We start from the raw sequence: 22099 nt of genomic DNA on the forward strand, positions 1-22099 counted from the left end.
GAACGAGGAAAGAGTCCACAAAATTTACCCAGAAGAACACGAGGCGGGAAACAGTTGCCGCGTCAAGAGGATTCGGGGTCCGGTCAGTCGCGAGGGGCGGGGCTCGGGGCGTGGCCAGAGGCGGGGCGGGGGCGGGGCTGCGGTTGCGGTCCCTGCGCCTGCGGCGGCGGCGGCGGCGGCGGCGGGGGCGCCTGCAGTGGCGACGGGGTGAGTGAGAAGCCCGCGGACGCGCGGCTGTTTGGGGTCCTGGTATTGAACTGTGTGGGGGCGGCGGCGGGGGTTTTCCCCGGGGTTCGCGTCCTTCTCTTCCCTCCTCCTCTGTGACCAAAGCCCGGCGTTGGGTTTCCCAGCCCGCGGACTAGTGGAGTTGCCTGCATCTGGGCCCTGGGCTCAGCAGCGGTGGCGCCGAGACCAGGGGATGGGGATCGCGCTTCTTAGCCGCTTTTTCTCCCGCAGCCCCCGAGCCTTCTCTTTACCGGGGACCCGGCGTGAGAGCCAGAGGGACCCGTGGGACCCGCTGTGCCTCGGGCTCCGCGGAAAAGAGCTTTGGGCACCGAGAGGCCTGGCCCCGGGGAAGGCCAGAGGGCGAGCGGCGCGCGGCTGCTCCGGACCCGGTTGGGGTCAGAGAGATGATGCAGGTTGGGATGGCGGTGTGCACGTAGTATACGCGTTACAGAATTGAAGTTTCTGAGGATTGCTGATGTCTTGTAAATTCGGGCCGCAGTTCTAGGTCGGGTGGTGCCCGCGTTCTGTGAGGCATGACCTACTTGCCTCACAGCTCCGCGGTTACACAGGCTTCCGTAAAGGAAGGGACCACTGTGACTTGGGCATCACTAGACTGATGGTATCAGTTGCAGAAAGAAGTGCACTGATTACGGGTCTGCCCTGTCCGCACCGGGTCTCCCTGGCCCCGGTGAACTCTCCCAGGCGGATGTATTTAGGAGATAGAGGGAGGTCATGCACTTGCCCAAGAGAGGTGGCCCTTTCCGAAACAATGGAGATTGTTGGGCTCTAGCAAAGTAACAGTCCGGTCGTGGCCAGTGGATGAATTCCCGTTCAGACTCGTGCCATCCTTCACCTGTGATGCAGCGCACGGGGACACGATACATCTAGTATTTTACTTTGTACAAAAGTCTCTGAATAATACTGTTAGAAGCGCTACTTCACAGACTTTGGAAAACTTTTAATATAATGGGAACATCACAGAAGCAAGAATATCATATATGGGAGATTAATAATATGGAGTCAGAATACTTGAAATACGGTGGTGGTATGTGACAGATACTGCTGCCAGCACCCTGCCACTCTAGTAAAGGAAATCAGTTGGATTTCCCTCATGATAACTGTGCTCTTTATATATTATAGATAGATAGATAGATAGATAGATAGATAGATAGATAGATAGATAACAAAAATAAGATAAATTATAGACCACATTGCAGATTATGCAGTCAGCTAGCACTAACCTCCAGGAAACAATTACATAGGGGCTAAAGATTTTTTTTTCCCTTATAAAGTTGATAAAATAGTCTATTTGGCTCTGTTAGCTACCCGAAATTTTCCTTACAGAGAAAGAAGTAGAAAACCTACAAAGACTCCTATCTTTCAAGCCAGCCCTTGGGTTCTATATTAAGTGTTTCAGAGGAGTGGTAGGTAAGTTTGCCTGCCTGATCTGAGACATTTGAAGCTGTGAGAGCTGGCCTGATAGTGGTATCTTGAACATCTCTGAGTCTTGCCTGATGAAAATTTAGAGTGTTGCAAACTGTCTTGTGTTACTAGCAGTTCACTCAAAGTCGGTCTGGGAAGCTTCTGTTTCGTAAGGTGGGCTGATTTAGGACCCAGCTCTTAGGGCTGGGAGGAAAATAAACAGAAAGCATGGTTACAAGAAGTGTGGGCCTTGTGATGGTTGAATTCTGATTCACAACAGCAGTGGACCAACCCACTTTCTAAATATCAGTCAGAGAAGAGATGGCTGATTTTTATTTAGCAAAGGTTTGGGAAAAGGCAAAGCTTCAGACCCACCACTCTGCTAACAGTTTTAACAGATGATAATTAATATAATCTGCATATGTTGGATTATTTTCAGAAAATATATTGGTTACATCTCATGAATCCTATTTTTTGTTTACAGGAGTGGCAGGCCACTGTGTCCCCCAATTTGGATCCTGGCTTCCCTCAAAAGACTCTTAAGGCTAATGTTTGATAACCCTGTGGAGAAGCCAACACTACATGTAAATAAGATATGCAGATTTTTTTTTAAAAGGGTGCTAGTTTTGAACTGACTTTTTTTCAGTCACATTTGTATATATGGATCTTCTTCACCCAAATGATGACTTTAAGTGTTAGTAAAATCATTTTTACAACTCTCCTAATTATACTTCTCTATGACATTTCATTTCTCAAGTTACTTCTTCTGTCAAGACTTAAAGCTAAACAATTCAACATGATGCTTGTCCTGATTTCTCTCTAATGATACTAAGACTGAATGTAATTAGTGGTCTAGAATAGTCTAATTTTCACCATCAGGTGAAAGTTTTCCCATAATCCAACCAGATTTTGCTCTAGGGCTCAACTCAGTTTTAAGAAATGCTTTTTACATTCAGTATAATGATGAAATGTTTGAGCTGCAATACTGCCTTTATTGTTATTCACCTGTTTTACCCAAAAAGAAAGAACAAGAGAAAAATATATGACAGTATTATTTTATGGCTGTGTGCTTAATTCATTTCCTTGGCCTCCAGTTTACCGTTGTTAATCATGACAATAACATCATTACAATTTGAATTCAAATTACATTCCTGTATTCTGTCATTGTAAACTCACTGCTTAAATTGTATTTGAAACAGTGGATGTTTTAAACAAACTATACAGCTTATATCCACTTATAATATGATGTAACACATTAAAAAGTAAACAAACATTCCCTAAATGAATTTCTGAAATAGTAGTTACACGCATAAGACCTGTCTTTGTGTTAAACCATTTCTGCACATACTTACTGTAAAAGCCTTTTGCCAAGCTGTGTGTACCTATTGACGTCATGATAAAAGTGCGCATCTCATACTCTAAAAATAGAAGTCCCTGCTTTTCATCAGTCCCTGAACTCTTGACAAGATGTAGATAAAGTCCTTTAAGTAAAAGGATTTACTTTGACAAGAAATTAGTTACAGATCAAATGTGTTCTCCCAAAGCAATCATATATGCAAAGATATGTTTATCATCCTTCAGGTAATAGCTGCTATCCTTTTACAATTTTGATGAATAGATTCTACAATTTTAGACTTGTTTAAATGAGATTGTCATTTTTTTTCATTTTCAGTCTTTGAATACAATATTCAATTTTAACATTAAGCAAAAATGATTCATTTTACACAAATATCACAAATAGAACGTACACTCAGAGTGATGTATGTAAGTAGGTCAAAATATACAGGAGAGCACAGTTCGTTCTTCTATTTTCTCTGTAGATTGAAAGGCTTGAACAAAGCCCATCCAGTCGTGTTGTTTTCTACATGTTTTAAATAACTGAAGCTTTTTTATTTTAACCATTTGCATAGGACTCTTCTTTTTAATGAGAAAATGCTACACTGCTTTCTTGAAATGCATATTAAATGTTTTATCTTTGTCTTGGTGTTTCAGTGTTACTTTAAACACCAGTAATGGGCTTTCATACCCTGATACACAGGGAGTTCATTGAGAATAACAGGATCGTTTGTTCACGTTGTGTTATTGTTACACACAGTTGAGTTTTTGCAATTTTTTGTCTTTCCCCCCCCACACACCCCCTTTTAGCAGCTTTTAAGGTATTTCTACCGTCAGGTGTTTTACTAGTTTCCTAAGACTGCCATAACAATGTACCACAAACTGCGTAATGTGAAACAACAAAAATTTATTCTCTCACAATTCTGGAAGCTAGAGGTCTGAAATAAGGTATTAGCAGGGACATGCTCCTCTGAAGGCTTGAAGGAAGACTCCCTCCTCACTTCTTAGCTTTTCTCATCAGGGCTACCAGCAATCCTTGGCATTCCTTGGCTTGTAGCTGCATCTCTAATTTCTGCCTCCATCCTTGCATGGCCTGTTCCCTCCGTGTCTGTGTCTCCAAATCTTTCTCTTATAAGGACGTGAGGCACTGGATTAGGACTCACCCTAATCTAGTATGACCCCAATTTAAATTGATTACGTCTGTTTCCTAACAGGTCACATTCACAGATACTGGTGGGTTAGGGCTTGAACAAATCTTGGGGGGAGACAGTTCAACCCACAGCAATCATCAGTGTCTGTAACCGAGCCCTCCCCTTTCTCATTTACTCCTCTAGTTGATACAGTTTAGGAACCAAATACCCAATTATAGTAGAATTGCACATTGACTGGATATTTGGGAAGAGTGAGGATCTATTTTATGAGCTTTAGTTTATAATTCAAATGAATGTTCAGGGGCCCTTTTTTTAGTTCATTATTACTTTGGATTTCTAAGTATATTTCTGAATATAAGTGACAAGTTACTATGTATTGTAAAATTGTATCAGCAGACAATGTGCACCTGCCATGCTAGGTGGATGTGTCTATCCTGATAGGACACATGCTTCCGAATCTTTCTTGACACAAGAGTAGAAAACGACATTTGGGTTTTAGATGGATGACTTTAAAATTGCTGAATCTAACCGTTGGTTTTGTGTGCCCTGTTTAGATATCCCTGGAGCGTTCGGATAATGTGACAGTTGCGATGCAGTGATGTCGACTCTCTGTCCACCACCATCGCCAGCTGTTGCCAAGACAGAGATTGCTTTAAGCGGTGAATCCCCTTTATTAGCAGCCACTTTTGCCTACTGGGACAACATTCTTGGTCCTCGAGTAAGACACATTTGGGCTCCAAAGACAGACCAGGTACTTCTCAGCGATGGAGAAATAACTTTTCTTGCCAACCACACCCTAAATGGAGAAATTCTTCGAAATGCAGAGAGTGGGGCGATAGATGTGAAGTTCTTTGTGTTGTCTGAAAAGGGAGTAATTATTGTTTCATTAATCTTCGACGGAAACTGGAATGGGGATAGGAGCACATACGGACTATCAATTATACTTCCGCAGACAGAACTTAGCTTCTACCTCCCACTTCACAGACTGTGTGTTGATAGATTAACACACATTATCCGGAAAGGAAGGATATGGATGCATAAGGTGAGTGGTTTTTGAGTTTATTAATCATGATAACTTAGCCATTGAAAGTGTATCTTTTGATACATTTATACCTAATTTTTAGAAATTATATGCAATTAGCTTCAAACAGTAGCTATTATTTGCCTCTACCCTGTTAGATACAGATAGATATAGTCTGATGTCTATGATATTCATAATAACCCTGGAAGGTAGGAGATGATAGATGATAGCTCCACATTACAAAGAAAAAGCTGAAGCTTAGAGAAATTAGGGAACATAATACGTTTTAGAGTCTGTATTTGTCTTGAGATCCTTTGACTCAAAGTTTTTTTTTTCTTTTGGAATTGCATGACTACCTTTCACTTAGTACTGTGTGTGGGTACAAGCATTTCAAAACAATTGTTTCATAAGCAGTTGGCCATAGAACCTTTGGTCCCTTTAACTTCTTTGCCAAGTTTCCATATTTGTAAAATGAGGAGATTGCACAAAATGGTTTCTAGGAGATATTCATTTCATTTTCATATCATAAATGATATTCCTATTTATTTCATTCCTTTTGCATATTGAACTAGAGGAAATTATTGTTATCCCCTAAATCCTATAGCTTAATATATAGTAATATTTATATTTACATATACTTTTGGCAGATCTGAAGTACAAATTTTATTCTCCTTTCTACTTTGCAGTTTGATGCTAACATGGAAATCCATTAAAGCATTATTGACTTTATGAGGTTTTTATCAGAGAGTAAGGAAAAATAGTATCTTTTAAAAGAGTAATTTCTTACCATATTTCAGGCTTGCCTCCTTATTTTTGACATGTATATGAAAATCATTTAAAATCAGGAAGCTCTATATTCCCTAGACTCAACTTAATCTTATTTAATTTGAAAAGTGCAAATCGTTACGTGTGAAACTATACAGGTGTTACATTGACTGGTTTCTGCTAAATTATCTATTTTTAGCTGCAAAAAAAAAAAAAGCCTTTATTTTATTTTGTATTATCTAGGAGAGCATGGATTTGTTTGGTTAATTTCTTCCCCCCCCCCCCCCCGGCCCCTTTTATGCCCTAAAGTAGAAAGTATTTTTCCTGTGAGCTAAATTCCACAGGAACATGTCTGCTACTTAACTGTATTGTAAAAAAAAAATTAAAAAACAGCAAAATGTTTTTTTAATTATCTTAATGAATTTTTCCCTTGCTTAGGAAAGGCAAGAACATGTCCAGAAGATAGTCTTAGAAGGCACAGAGAGAATGGAAGATCAGGTAAGGTGCAGATAGCATACTCTTAAACTCCACCACGCACACGGCATGTTTGTATAAGGCCGAGGGCTACTTTTGTTAAGGCCTTGAAGCCATATTAGTTTGACAGAGTGAGCCTGAAAGGGAGCAGAGTCTTTATGGAGATGTATGGAATAAACTGGATAAAAACTTCCATATCTTAGACCTGAGTAGTTAAATGTAAAGGATAATATTAATAGCAATTACATCTACAAATAATATTTTGTTACCTTTTTTCTGTATGCACAGAGTAAATTTTGAGTAACTTGTTTATAGTCTTGATTAAAAATTGTATATGAGATTTTTCTTTAAGGTGTTGCTTCTCAAACATTTCCACAGAAGTGGTTGTAACAGGAGAAAAGTGAGATCTCCTGCTGTATCTGTGGGTGTAGGCACAGCTCTAAGTATTTTTCTTTGAAGTTGTATGTTTAAAACACCTGCCATTTACGTTTTATTCTATGATATATCTGTTTTAGTATTATGATTTGCCAGTGATATTCCTCACCTTAATACTGATCAGGCTTCCAGTCATCTCAGGTCTCTCGGAAAATGTGCCGTGTTTATCCCATGACTTTGAATACCCTTGGGGAGCAGGCACCAGAGTTTGAGAAGTAATTGCAAAGATATGGCTTTCCTTGTGGAAATGAAGTGCAAACCGTTTCCGTGTAGGGCAGGGAAGTTCTGAAGGGGACTCTCCAATGGAGAAAGGTTCTTTGCTTTTCCTCCTGTTGCCTCTGGCCACCCTCATGGCTCCTGTTGAAACTCCAGTATAAACATCATGGCTGGATTGCCTTTTCTCTGGTTCTCCTTAGCATACCTGAGATAGAATGGCACTGTAAACAAAAAGTTTTCTAAAAATCTGTAAAAATACAGGGACATATTAAACACAGAAAATACAATCCCCCTCCCCCCTTTAAAATGACGGCTGTTATAAAATTGTTATGTCTGTACTTTTGTAAATAAGTTTCCGGGCCAGAGGAGGTAATTCTGGGGAAAGGTCTGAGATTTAAAGGAAAATGTTTCCCTTTACCCAGAGAAGCCCAGCCTTTGTTTGCCAGTCAATGAGCAGGGTCTCAAGGAATGGTTAACCAACTGCTACCGAAAATAAGACCTAGCCAATCAACTCTAATGCGTCTTTTGGAGCAAAACTTAATATAAGACCTGGTATTATATTATGTTATGTTATGTTGAGATGTGATGCAATGCGATGCGATACTATATTATATTATGTTATATTATATTATACCCAGTCTTATATTAATTTTTGCTCCAAAAGACTCATTAGAGCTGATTGTCTGGCTAGGTCTTATTTTCAGGGAAACGCGGTAGTTATGAAGTAATTTGTTAGAGTTATCTCAACATAAGGAAATTTAGGACCCAGTAAAATCTGCTATTACTGAGACTTTTTTTCAAACCAGAAGCCTGTACTTATAAAATTAACCACTCTTAATTCTGACTCTCTTTTAAGCGCGCTTGTTGAAGATGTTATCCTTCCCCTTCTATGTCAGAAGGAAAGTATACTTGGGACAAAGGGAGTTTTTAGAGGGGAACATTCTCTTGCTCAGAAGTTCAAGTTACAGAAGTTCAAGGAGGAAAAGTAACTTGAGGGATTTTCTTTTAGAGCCTCTTTGTTCAGCCTGTACGATTTTTTTTGTTAAGCTTCACTGAGGATATCCGTTTGCTTATGATGATAAATGTCCGATATTGCACATAGGAACTACTATTAATACATATGCTAAGCCTCAGGGAAGGTGTTTTCCTACAATTACCCTTTCTGAAAAGGAATTGCCTGATAATTGAGTTCTTGCAAATCTCACGTGATTTTTTTATTATTATTATTACTGAATTTATTGTAAACAAGCATTTAAAAATTAAAGAGCAGAAGCAATGAGTGGTTATTTTGTGGAGGTTATTACAGAATGAATTTTTTTTAATAATAAAACTTTGATACAAGAGGGCATATGGCTTAGAATAAAATTTCCAGAGACAGCATCACATTTAAATTCTCTATTCAAGATGGTCAAAACCCTTGGGAGAGTGGTGGTCATAGTAAATAAATGAGGGATCACCCAAATTTGAAACACTTTACATTTGTGGTGTTCTATGTTCTTTTCGTTCAATGTCATTGTAGAAACTACAGATTTCAAAATTACATTTTTGAGATGTAAGAAGTAGTAGTATTATCTCAAAAGAACTCTAAAGGAAATGTGTTTTATTGATTCTTAAAATGGACATATGTGATGATTTTGATTTGCTTCTGAGTGGATTATACCTTATGAATGTGGAGGTTCAGTGTTGATTCAGGCTTTACAACTGAACTGTTGCTGAGGATTTCAGCCTTTTTCCATTGGCTTTCCTCATTTTTAAATATAAAATACTTCGATGACCTTTAATTAAAGGGTTTTTATAGCTCACATTTCAAAGGAGATCCTTTCTAAATTTGATGTGGTGATTTAATTATTAAATGTAACAGTAAATGATAAACCAATTATTCTCTTCTGACTAAAGAAGATTATTTCCAGAAGAATGAAAATCAGTTTTAAATAGCATGTAAATTTTTTAGAAATATTTTGGAGTAGTAGACTTGTTTGGAGCTATGTTTGAATAAGGCATCAAATATTCCTATCTAAGGATGTTATTCTTTGCTTTCAGTATTTATTTTTTTTATTGTCCTATATTGTGTGATTTTCTTTACCTCATTTTACTTTTTGGGCAGGGTCAGAGTATTATTCCAATGCTTACTGGAGAAGTAATTCCTGTAATGGAACTGCTTTCATCTATGAAATCACACAGTGTTCCTGAAGAAATAGATGTAAGTTCTTACTTATTTTATTAAATAGGAGCAATGATATTCTTTATCAATTTCTTTGAGTTACATTGCTATTATGTGTATTAGTAATATTCTAATTTTAGTATGCATTTTTGTCATACATGCTATTCATATGAAGTATTAGCCACTTTAACAGACACACTTAAAATCCTGAATTCAAAGGCTTTTTGGTCAGTAATAGTTATAACATTAAATTTATTTATTTGACCACTTTTGTATTTCCTAGAAACAGGAGAATTTTGGACCTTATAGAAGCAATCAGTATTTAATGCAGTACTTTTAGTAACAAAACAGTGTATATATCAGTGGCCCTTAATGGAAGTTTACTCATATTCACTAATCTAATTTCCTTAATCATATGTGGAGGACATTTTGAATGTATAGGGAAGTCTTTAGGAACTGTTCTTGTTGCTTTCTGACATTTTTGTCGTTAGGATTTGTCTCCTGATTTTGACAGCTCAGAGAGGAGGTTGTTCTTGTAAAACTTGTTGCTTAACCTGCCTCACCAGCTTTCACATTTGTTCTTCTGAAAGTGTATGGTAGTGCTCAGAGATTGTTTTATGGGGATTCTTGATGTTCAGAAATGAGGGCAATGTGTTATATTGGACCAAGACTTCATAAATCTTTTGTATTAAAGTATTATTTCAATACTGTGTTATACTAGAGTAATTTTTTTTTTTGGTGCATTTTAGATAGCTGATACAATTCTCAATGATGATGATATTGGTGACAGTTGTCATGAAGGCTTTCTTCTCAAGTAAGAATTTTGTTTCTTTTCACTGGATGAAGCAGATACAAATCTTATGCTCAACTGTGAAAGGATTTGGAAGGAAGTAAATAACAGAATGCCCACTCCAGATTATTTTAGGGACAACATTGCATATTTGAACTTAGCTTTGTGTTATTGTTTTCATTTATTATATGTCTGTGATATATTTGCTGTTACTCTTTTTAATGTTTTAAAAAGCTGAGTTTACTCATTGCCCAGACAAATCTTGTTCCCTTATTTGGTTCAGTTTCTTGTTTTACTTCTCATTAAAGCTGAAACTAACAAAACTTTCAAATTAAGTTGCATTGCGAATGGACTTGAGTTATTGGTCCTAGAAAAGAAAATTACTTATATTTATATTCATCCTTTCTGTCTTACAGTAGATTTTAGTACTTAAGAGTGTGGGCTCTAAAATAAGATTCCCTGGGTTACTGCTGTGTAACCCTGGGTGAGCTACCTAAACTCTGTGCCTCCATCTGTAAAATGGGAATGATAATAGTATCTACTTCATGGGATTGTTATAAGCATCGAGTGAGATAAATCATGTTAAGCGTTTAAAACTGCCTGGGGCACATAAAAGCACATAATAATAGCTAACATTTTCTACCTGTATTTCTTCTAAGGGAAATGACAGTAATAATAGCCAACATTTATTGAATACCTCCATGTTAGTCCCTGTGCTGAATGCTTTTTCTACATGTATAATCTCATCTTCTACTTTAGTGTTTCTTTACAATTGCAGATTATCATGAAGTTTTATTTTTTAAAATGATGAATGCAAGGATGAAGTATTTGCTTTCATGCTCCACAGTCTTTTCCTTTAGGTTCATGATGGAATCTTAGAGGCTTGAGTGGCTTGAATCAGAAGTGCCTCACTCCTGATTCTGTTCAGTGTTGGCCATTTCTAACATCATTTGACCTCCCTACACCTCAGTTTCTTCCACTATCAAATGTTGTTGTTTTATTAACTGCGTTGTTAGAGGGTTCAAGTGAGAGAATCTCTGTGAAAGGCATGTGGGAAACGTAAAGTGTAACACTACAGAAATAAGATGGCATTATACTTAGCTTTGGTGTTTTCCTCACGTAAAGCTTTTCAAAGTTTTGAAGCTCACTTGCCTTTATTTATTTATATATTTATTTTAGTTTGTGAAATTGTTTTACAGCCAACATTTTTAATCTCTTCAATTTACAGTGCCATTAGCTCACACTTGCAAACCTGTGGCTGTTCTGTCGTGGTAGGGAGCAGTGCAGAGAAAGTAAATAAGGTAATTTATTGTATAATCCAGCAAATAACCTGACTTTAACACTGCTAACATATCATGGGTTATAATGAAAGGTTATGTCGTAGTCAAGATGATCTAATAGTATAAGGAGGAAATATAATGCGACCAAATTACTGTGACACCCTGTGGCAAAAATGAGTTTAAAGTAAACTGTTTGAATAGGAAGTCATTACTTAGTTTAATTTTGATAACTCGTAAATACTAGTCTCAGTACTGTATAAATGGTTTTGAGAATATTTTAAAATCAGATATTTTAAAAATATTTGTCTTCCTTTTCCTGATGTTATCTTTAATAAATATGAAGATAGCCATATAGTTTGGGTAGTAATTCCAAAGAAATGTTATCTGATCACTTTGATTTCATATTCTTTCTTTTCCCCCTAAATTTATCCCTTTTAGGGACCTATTGCTATTAAGTGGTGGATGGAGATTATACTTTATTCAGTAATGTCTGTGACCACTGCCTTCATTGCTACATGAGTTAATGAAGAATTAGTGAACAATTACCTTTCCAAGCATTAGGCAATTAACTAAGGGATCTTGCACTTTTTTTCACTGACCATTAATTAGAAAGAGATAAGTATACATAGCTATAAATTTAAGCAAACCTTTTTTTTTTTTTTAAGTTTTACCCGGGAAACATGTTAGGAGTGATTATTTACTTGACAAATATATTTGTACTTTTTTCCTGTATTAGGCTACTCTGTATACTTACTTGACCCTTAATTTACCAAAATTACATTTCCCATACAACCATTTATGAGAGATCAGTTTACCTCTATTAGTATGCTGCATCTCATGACTAGTGATATTATTTCTGGTGCCCCAAAAAGGTAACTTTCCATCTGTGTCCCCCAAAGCCTTCAGGTTCCACAAAGGACTTCCCAGTCACTTCTTAGAGGGAGAAAGGCTCTATGGGACAGGCTGTGTGTTTTTTAAACATTTTTCTCATCCCATATTGTCCTCTGGCTTAATCGCTTCCCTTTTATCTTTTTAATTTGGGAAAAAAGTTGCCAGTGCTCTAGGTTGTAAACCACTGTTTTAGTAGAACAACTCAAAAGTAGGAATTCAATATAGTCTGAATTCCAACATAGTTACATGGTATAGGGGAGGAAAAATAATGTTCCTCTACCCTTGGTTCTTGTCTGAGGCTCCTTTATAATAAGACAGATTAAAAGGAGAAAAACAGGGTGGCCGGGTAGCTCAGTTGGTTATAGCGTGGGCTCTGAACAACAGGGTTGTCAGTTCGATTCCCACATGGGCCAGTGAGCTGCGCCCTCCACAACTAGATTGAAGACAATGTGCTGCCACTGAGCTTCCGGAGGGGCAGCCGGATGGCTCAGTTGGTTAGAATGTGAGCTCTCAACAAGGTTGCCGGTTCTATTCCCACATGGGATGGTGGGCTGCAACTAAAGACTGAAAAAACAGCGACTGAGCTGAGCTGCACCCTCCACAACTAGATTGAAGGAGGATAACTTGGAGCTGGTAGGCCCTGGCACACTATTCCCCAATTTAAAAAGACAAATAAAATAAATAAAAGGAGAAAAACAAAGAAAAGTTTAATAACATGTATACCTCCTCTATTCATGGGAGACATGCAGGAAAACTGAGTAACTCCCCAAATGGCCCAAGCCTTCCCCTTAAATACCATCTTCAGCTAACCACAAAAGATGTTGGAGGGTGGGGCTGGGGGACAGCCTGTTGATGGGAGATAAGCAGGAAAAACACAGTAATGAGGGTATGGTTATGTGTCTAAGTCCTCACCTTCTCCAGTGATAAAGAGTTTCTAGAAATTTAGGCATCCTGCTCTTCCTGGTACAGACCAGACCTGCACAAATGGAGATTTCCCTCATAAATTTAAGTGTCTGTTACAAAAGGGTAATTCTCAGGGTTTCTCCTGTGTCTGCTGTTTCTTAAAAATAATCAGCCTAAAATAATCCTTATGCCCAAGAGGATGTTTGGAGGTGGCAAATTCTGCTCCCCTTCAGTGATTTTTTTACTTTCTCTTACAGATCTATAGATCAAATCCTGTTAGAATCATAGGTTTCTAAACCCCAACCAATTTGGCTTGCTTATTTTAAATCAAATTTGATAGAATTAATTATCATTCTATTAAAGGATTTTGATTCGCTTTGATTCATTATAATGGGATTTCACATGCAGAACTGTTAAATGAAAGCCACAATTCTGCCTAATTTAACTGTATTTAGTTTTCTTGTCCCAAATTGTTTGCTTGTTTGAAAAGTACTTAGTGCTGGGTGAAGATACAGTCAATAATGATTATACTAGGTCATTGCTTCCTTCTGAAATAAGGGTTCCAGGGTCAAATAAGTTTGAGAAAGTCTGCATATGATATCATGTGCTCTGGAGAGTCACAATATGTATTCAAATGTCAAAGGTTTTGAGATGTCATGCAGTAAATTTACCAGCATTTCCCAAACTTACTTGACCATTGACCACAGAATCCCTATTTTAAGCAACAATTTTTACAGCCCAAGGACTATTCTGGGTGACTAAGGAATACTTATTCCTCAAGATATATTTTATTGGCAAAAACAATTTAAATTTCTGTTCTAATTGTTTCATAAGGAAACCAATGGCGGGGATTTCTTTTTTTTACATTTTTTAATGCTAAGATGTTTTCTTTTACAGATTGTGAGAACATTATGCCTTTTTCTGACTCCGCCAGAGAGAAAATGCTCCAGGTTATGTGAACCAGAATCAACATTTAAATACGAGTCAGGGCTCTTTGTCCAAGGCCTGCTAAAGGTGTAGTTTCTACTTGTCACAAGTGACAAGTTTTTGAGACTCTTTAGAAGTGTATTTTGAACATTAATATTTAATGTGTTTCATGTTTATATGCCAAGGGGCTGACTTCCTTTACACAGGTCTGAGCATAGTGTATATATAAAAAATATTAAAAATTTTTCAAATACAAATTATATTCAGCTTTTGCATTTTCAATAATGTGCATGCCATGTGCTCAAAAATTTTAAATATAGAAACTACTACTTAAGGGAAACTCTTCTGATTTGAATTGTACAAATCTAAAAATTAGAACTTCTTCCTATGAAAGGCATAAGGAATTTAGTACTTTTATATCCTTGTCACCCACTCATTTAATTATATAATTTTATGCCTGAAAGGTCCTCTACCAGATGCATAGAAGAAAACTTGAAATTATAATTTAATGAAAAAAATATTTAAGTATTTTCCATGTAACTATAAATTGCATATAAAGCCTTTCAGAAAATGCTTTGACATTATATATCAGGAGCCTTACAGATGTTGAAAGACTTAACCTACTATTTCTATCTATGGAAATCTATCCTAAGGAAGCAATTGTATATGGAAAAAGGTTTACTTGTAAAGATTATCACAGCATTATAAAACAGAAAAATTAAAAATAGCCTTTGTCTTCTGCTCTCTTCATAACACGTAGCACAGTTTCTTATACATAGTATATCCTGTCCTGTGGCAAACCAACTGACTATGCCTAGAAAGAAGTACATTTTTCACTTACTGTAAAAATGCATGTATTATTGAGACTTAAAAGAGCATAGGAGTAGTCAAGAAGAAGAAAAAGTCACTTGTGATCTCATAATCCAGTGAATAACCACTGTTAATATTTGGCATGAATCTTTCTAGTCTTTTTTTTCTTCTGTATGTATTTTTTCACATATCTCCCCCCTCAAAAAAATTGATGATACTCTGCATGCTCTAACCTGCTTTTTTCACAATATATTGTGAATATCTTTGATTATCAGCACAAACTTCAGCAGCTTAATTTAATCACTTCTCTTTTTGGATGCTTAGGTTATTTGGATGCACTGTAACTTCGCTTACAATTATGATTAATACCTGAGTATAAATTTCTAGAGATGCATCTGCTAAATCCAAGCCAGTTTTTTTTTTTAATTTAACAAATAATTATTCATATAATTTGGCATGTAAAACGGTAAATCTTCCTTTCACTATTACAGGATTCAACTGGAAGCTTTGTGCTACCCTTCCGGCAAGTTATGTATGCCCCCTATCCCACCACACACATAGATGTGGACGTCAATACCGTCAAGCAAATGCCACCCTGCCACGAACATATTTATAATCAGCGTAGATACATGAGGTCAGAGCTGTCAGCATTCTGGAGAGCCACTTCAGAAGAAGACATGGCTCAGGATACTATCATCTACACAGACGAAAGCTTCACTCCTGACTTGTATGTAACGCCCTGCCCTTTGATACTGGCATTGAGCAATAGTGTGAAATTACATCTTTTATGAGCAAGAACAAAGCAGATGGGTCTGCATTTAAAAGGAGAATTACACTAGAAGAAATATTTGGTTAATCAAGCATTTTTTTCTTAAATGTGTTTTTCTTAATATAATCTTATAATTCCTATAAAATAGATTAATTATTTCTTAAAAACAAATATTTAAATGTTTAACACCTATATGTATATATTGAGCCCTACGCACAGTACTAGGTGTTAAGGGTAATCGTGGCCCAACAGATAGCCCCGGCTTGAACACTGCTTATAGTTTAATGTATAAGAATCACTAAAAAGCTGATTAAGTAAACCAGAGAAGGAATTCTGAGTCTTTTCTTTCTTGATACGTGAATATAAAATACAACAACACTGTCAGAAAATATTAATAGAGCATTCTTTTACTATGCATTTTATATTGTATTCATTTCTTATAAAGTCTGATCAGCAAATTAAGACGATAAAAATTATAGATACAATTAGAAAAAAAAAGTGACGATAAATCTGAATTATAAAACACCAAGAAAACACTTAAATGATATTCCGAAATCAGGAAAAGAATTGTAGTGTACTATTATGGCTCTCTTTAATCAATTCAAAGTGCCTGGCACATAGAATGTGCTCAGTAAATGTTAGCTAGAATAATACAGCTTTCAGTATATAAGGGAGCAGTAAAATGGGAGCAAGCAACCCCATCCTGTGTTTGTTAGAAAACTGAGCTGAGGCAGCAGACGTGTGGAGCAGTAGGATTCACACAGACGGTTTTGACCAGAATCAGAACAGGAAGACCGCCTCCAAGGGCTCCCAGGCCTGCTGCGTCGTGAGGTGCAGAAACATGACTTCATTAGGGCCCATCTTTTCCCAGCTCTCCAGTGTTCTTGACGGTTCCTTACAAAGTTTTAGGGGAATTGGTTTAGGAAATGAATTGGTTAAAATTGGAATTCCACAACACTAAATTTTCACATACGGTATTGGTAATTTTTCTACACATGTAGAAATTCTCTGAAATAATTTCTTCCTTTAAGCATTTTCTTCTTTCCTAAAGTGTTTAGTGTTTTTTTTTCTCTTTCTTGATTGGTTGCTTCAGAGCTCATTTTTGGGGAATTTGGTGAACTTTACAACCACCTATTTTTTTTTCAGAGCTGATATATGTATACTTTAACATTTCTTACTCATTTTATCCCATTATGTTTGCTTCACTGATTTGACAAACTGTGATCAGCCAGCTATTGTTTTGCTGATCATAACAAAGTAATGTTAAGAATTTTAAAATTTCTTTTCAGCTCTAAGTAAATTTTTTGAACATAGAATTGTCCAAAGATATTTTTAACAACTAGATTGTATATTGTTAAATTTTATGTATTTAGACATATTTCATTTTAGCTTATTTTAAACAATACTACATTTTTAAAGATATTTTTAATTTTAACTTTTAACTGCCAATATATGAAAAATCAGTTACTGGAAATATCTTTTAACACTTTGCTTCATCTAATTCACTATGACCAAGACATTCATTCAGTGAAACAGGCATATTCAGAACATTGGACTTAAATAGCCTATTATCTCTCCAAAGCCAGAGAAGGGGTGCCATCATTGTCCACATTGGCCACCAGTTGGACAGCCAGTAATTGTGAAATACTGATTTCTTTTCCCCCTTCTATATTTCCTTCTTCTTCCTAAAGCTACGAAATTTTAGGTACTTTACTATTTACCTCTGTACACACATCTCTTTTCCTGCCACTCCCGTCAGTTATATGATGATCCCTACTGTTCTCAGTCTTTCTTTTCAGTTAAAAATCACTTAATCTTATTAAATATTACCTCCTCTGACTTGAGTAGAGCATAGCTTCTCAGTAAATTCCTTAGGAAAGTAGAAAACCAGGGGGAGGAAGAAAAGAAAAGATTAAAGGGAGTTCAGACCTGGAAAAGGAGCAATCTGTTTTTTTTTTTTTAAGCACCTACTATATTCCATCCTTCGTGGTGTGTTAGGTAAACATTCTCTCAAACATGCATTACGTCTTCATTCTGTGATCCCCGCCAAGGTGGGTAACACGGTCCTAGAACACTAGCTCATTCCTGTTACTCGCCAGGTGATGGGCTTGTTGATGCAAACTCAGTGGTCATGACATTGCAGATAGTCGTCAAGAGGTGGTCCTTAATTCCACTTGAATGAGTCTTAGCATTCGTCCTTTTACCTTTTTTCATCTTAAAGTGCTTATTAGAAGTTATTAGTACACAAAGTTAACCTTTTGTTTTGGTTTTTGGTGGTAGCGGTATGTGTTTATTTTTATTGCTGTTTTATTTTTGAGATGGCAGGGATTGGTAATTATATTATTAATTGCCTAAGGCTCTCAACATTTTTTTTTATATGATGGAGTTACTAGAATAGGTTGATATATATTACGTATCAGTCTTGAGACTGTTTATATCTTTAAGAGAGAAATAATTACATAGTGGCTAACAAAGTCCAGTAATATACAAATGTATCCCTTAGTTAAAATAAGTATATATTTTGTATCTTCAAATATATACATCTAATTTAATAAATATATTTATAGATAATATCCCATATATAAGAATTTAATTTATTGGCTAACGTGTAGGGTTATAGAAAGTAGCATTACATAGCCATTTCAGCATTTGGACTTTTTTCTTTTCTTCATAGGAATGTTTTTCAAGATGTCTTACACAGAGACACGCTAGTAAAAGCCTTCCTAGATCAGGTAAATGTTAAACCAGAAATTGTGAGAGTGAATGATATGATACGATTTTTTCTTTTTAATATATCCTATAATGCCTGTACTATATATGAAGTGTGCTCAAAAAACACAATGAATGTTTAAATTTTTAAAAAATATTATCACAGTAAAAGACACATTACCATTAATCCCCCTCAAAATACTCTACCTCGCTTCGAACACACTTATCCCACCATTCTTGCCAGTTTCTGAAGCAATTCTTGGAAGTCCTCTTCCTTGAGTATCTTTAGTTGTGCTGTTGTGGCTGCCTTTATGTCCTGAATCAGTTCAAAATGTTTACCTTTCATGGTCATTTTGACTTTGGGGAAGAGCCAGAAGTCACACGGTGCCAGATCCAGTGAATAAGGTGGATGAGGACACACAGTAATGTTTTTATTTGACAGAAATTGCCATATACCAGAAGTGATGTGTGACACGGAGCCTTTCCATTTTAATCAAACAATACAGTGAATACTGCTTCCGAGAGCAATCCCACAGAAAGGCAGAGATCTTCAATATGGGGAGTGGTACGTCGAACCTTAGTAACAGTGTGTGACAAGTTTCAACTTGTTTGCCACAGTCAGTCAGGTGTGACTACGTACGCTGGAGAGAAGGTGTGTTATAAAGTGTGCTGTAAATCATCCTCCACCATGACAACCCTCCATGTCACACATCGCTTCTGGTACATGGCAGTTTTTGTCAAATAAAAACATTACGGTGTGTCGTCATCCACCTTATTCATAAATCTGGCACCATGCAACCTCTGGCTCTTCCCCAAGTCAAAATGATTCAGGACATCGAGGCAGCCAGGACAATGCAAGATACTCACGAAAGAGGACTTTCAGAGCTGCTTCAGAAAGTGGCAAGAATGATGGGATAAATGTGTTCCAAGCAAGGAGGAGTGTTTTGAGGGTAATTAATGGCAATGTGTTTTTTACTGCAATAAATTTTTTAATTTAAACATTCACTGTATTGTTTGATCACACCTCATAACATCATAGAATTAAGTCTTTATCTTTTTGTAGTGTCTCTGGCCTTTCTTAAAGTGTCTAAATGATTTTTCTTTTGAGTTATTAATGATGAGTAGCCTGAATATTGACAATTAAAGATGCATCGTTCCCCAGTTCAAATAATAAATGTTTAATTCTAAGCACTAACCTATAACTCAAGCTGTTTTCTTTCTTAGGGTGGGAAAGAGGCTATGTAAATGTTTTTTAATTGCCTCAATTGAGCCAAAAATGTCTTTAAAACTTACGTACTTCTGTTTAAATGATAACATCTTTATTGTATCATTCTTTTGAAAAAAATCTTAATTATACATTTGATGCAATTATAGATTGTATGGGACTTCTTAATATAACAGCTTTGTTTTGATATCATTCTGGGGATAAGGCAAGGAAGCAGTGTCGTAGATGTAGCTTTGAAATAATGAGATGCTTAGGTTAACTAGAAATTTTTGATCCAGGTCTATGTGGTCTGTCACATATTTCAAAGTTCAAGGATGATTGGTACTCATCTAATTCCATACTTCTCAAGCTGAAATAACATCCTTCTGCCACTACACCTGCTAATAAAATAAATATGCATATATTCTGAGGTAGAATGCAAAATTTGGAAAATTAAATAGAACTGTCAGATTGCTTCCAGACTCAGTATTTCCACTATACTCCTGCCTGATTGGGGGATGTCAGTGGAAATGATTGAGGGGAATTGTTTGAATGTGTGTTATCTGCCAGGTGCTGTCAACGCTGTGATAGAAACATGCTGTATAAGTAGAACGAGAGCAAAATATTTATTAAAATGCTTCATTTTCCTGTAGATCTTTCATTTGAAACCCGGTTTATCTCTCAGGAGTACTTTCCTTGCACAATTTCTACTCGTCCTTCACAGAAAAGCCTTGACGCTAATAAAATATATAGAAGATGATACGTAAGTAAAACTATATGGAAGAAAAGCCTTTGTGCATTGTTTTTTGTTTTGTTCTCTTTGGACATTTTCTATATTACATACATTTTTTTCATTATTTATAGGCAGAAAGGGAAAAAGCTCTTTAAATCTCTTCGGAACCTGAAGATAGATCTTGATTTAACAGCAGAGGGCGATCTTAACATAATAATGGCTCTAGCTGAGAAAATTAAACCAGGCCTACACTCCTTTATCTTTGGAAGACCTTTCTACACTAGTGTACAGGAACGAGATGTCCTAATGACTTTTTAAACGTGTAACTTGTTAAGTATTTTCGTTATAATCCCAATTGCTGCTATAATAGCTCAGTGGTGTGGAACACATCAATCCCTTGGGTCATACCCCAGAGTCCTACTCAGCAATGGCAGTTAAACTTAGTTACACTACAGTTGTCACAAGAAGTCTGCAAGGGGATATCAGGTATGTTGTCAACAATGGATGCATCTTGTCCTAGATGTGCTGTCTTGGGATACAGACTTATGTTTACAATGATAATAAATGTTATTGCTATCTTTTAAAGATATAATGATAGGATATATGCTTGATCACGACTACCGTGTTTTTAAACTTGGGATTCATGGTTTACTTGTATCAAAGTGAAATCTGACTTAGCTTTCACATATGTAATACCAGCTGACTTTTCATCTTTTGGCATTTTTTGGTTTATGGAATTACTGTAATACTGTTGTAATCGGCTGAAAATTAGAGCATTTAAATCATTTTAGTTCCATAGACAGAAAGGTAACTTGAACCTAAGGGTAAATTTTAGAAAGAAATTACTGATCAAGCAGATGTTTGATTGAAATTATTAGATCTACTTTGTATGTAGACTTAGTCCTTCAGATTCAGTCTGTGTAAAAATGTCAAGCAGTGTGTATTGTCCTGATTATGATAAACTACAATCAGGGTGGTGGTTGTCTGTTTTTTGTCTGTTAAGCTCTGTCAGAAAATATAACAGATTGGATTTTATGTTTTAGTAGCAGTCATCAACTTTTAAAAGTAGTTTTCATTATTTTTGAGCCAAATGAAAATGTGTACCTTTGTGCCTTTTTTTTCCTTGGAAAATATAAATACTTGGAAGAAGTTCAGATTTCATAGTCAGTCATTTGCATCGTTTTCCTCTTGTATAGTCTTACCCTGACTTGGCAATCACTGTATTAATAACTTCGAGATTATTAAATGCAATAGAGAATGTACGACTAGTAATATCTGTTTTCAGGAATAGAGAATAGTATCTTGTTTTCTATTTATATCTCTGTGCATATTTTTGAAGTTGTTGCCGTGTCTCTGCCTGCATCATATGACAAATAGCAGGAGAAACTTCACTGACATGCTGTTTTACTAGGTGCTACTTTAGCAGAACTAAGTGGTCTATTTCTTTTGTTTCCTTAGTGTGTTTAGACCATTTTGCCAGCTATGAAATAACTGATTAACGTAATTCTGTGCTAGAACATTGTTGACATAGTAGCATATATATAAGCATAAAACTTTTTTTTTAATTCAAAACTGTGGAAGTAACACAAAAGGGAAAAATATTTATGAGAAAGGGATAAAAGTGATAAGAGTCCCTGTGCCCTTATCCATACACCAGATTGCACCAAAAACATGTTCTGTCATGAAAGGTCCTAACGGCCTTTCACCTCACTACTAGAAAGGTGTAGGCATCTTGATTCTTAGACACACACCGAACCAGATGACTGATGCTGTGTAGCTCAGTCATGAAAAAATGTAGGTACCACCATTTTGTACCCCTTACTCAATGTTTTTTTATATAATAGGTTATTTAAGTGCTGACTGATTTTTGTTTTGCTG

The 22099-nt window shown here is 36.4% G+C and overlaps 1 protein-coding gene across 8 annotated transcripts; it reads left to right on the forward strand.

The window, feature by feature from the left end:
- Nucleotides 1–37: 37 nt before the first annotated feature.
- On the forward strand, nt 38–21788 carry C9orf72 (C9orf72-SMCR8 complex subunit). 8 transcript variants are annotated; one of them, XM_033123249.1, is made up of 12 exons: nt 38–82; nt 2132–2231; nt 4688–5175; nt 6358–6417; nt 9149–9244; nt 9955–10019; nt 11224–11296; nt 13967–14083; nt 15298–15533; nt 18250–18307; nt 20142–20251; nt 20353–21788. In XM_033123249.1, the coding sequence occupies exons 3-12, from the start codon at nt 4732–4734 to the stop codon at nt 20537–20539; spliced, it is 1446 nt and encodes a 481-aa protein (XP_032979140.1). In that variant the 5' UTR covers nt 38–82; nt 2132–2231; nt 4688–4731; the 3' UTR covers nt 20540–21788. The 8 variants fall into 8 exon arrangements, with proteins under 8 accessions (XP_032979140.1, XP_032979145.1, XP_032979143.1 ...); XM_033123248.1 differs by lacking the exon at nt 38–82 and adding an exon at nt 151–207; XM_033123251.1 differs by lacking the exon at nt 38–82 and adding an exon at nt 231–249.
- The last annotated feature ends 311 nt before the right edge of the window (nt 21789–22099 follow it).

Source organism: Rhinolophus ferrumequinum, chromosome 12 (genome assembly GCF_004115265.2).
Source record: "Rhinolophus ferrumequinum isolate MPI-CBG mRhiFer1 chromosome 12, mRhiFer1_v1.p, whole genome shotgun sequence".
In the NCBI taxonomy this organism is placed as follows: domain Eukaryota; kingdom Metazoa; phylum Chordata; class Mammalia; order Chiroptera; family Rhinolophidae; genus Rhinolophus; species Rhinolophus ferrumequinum.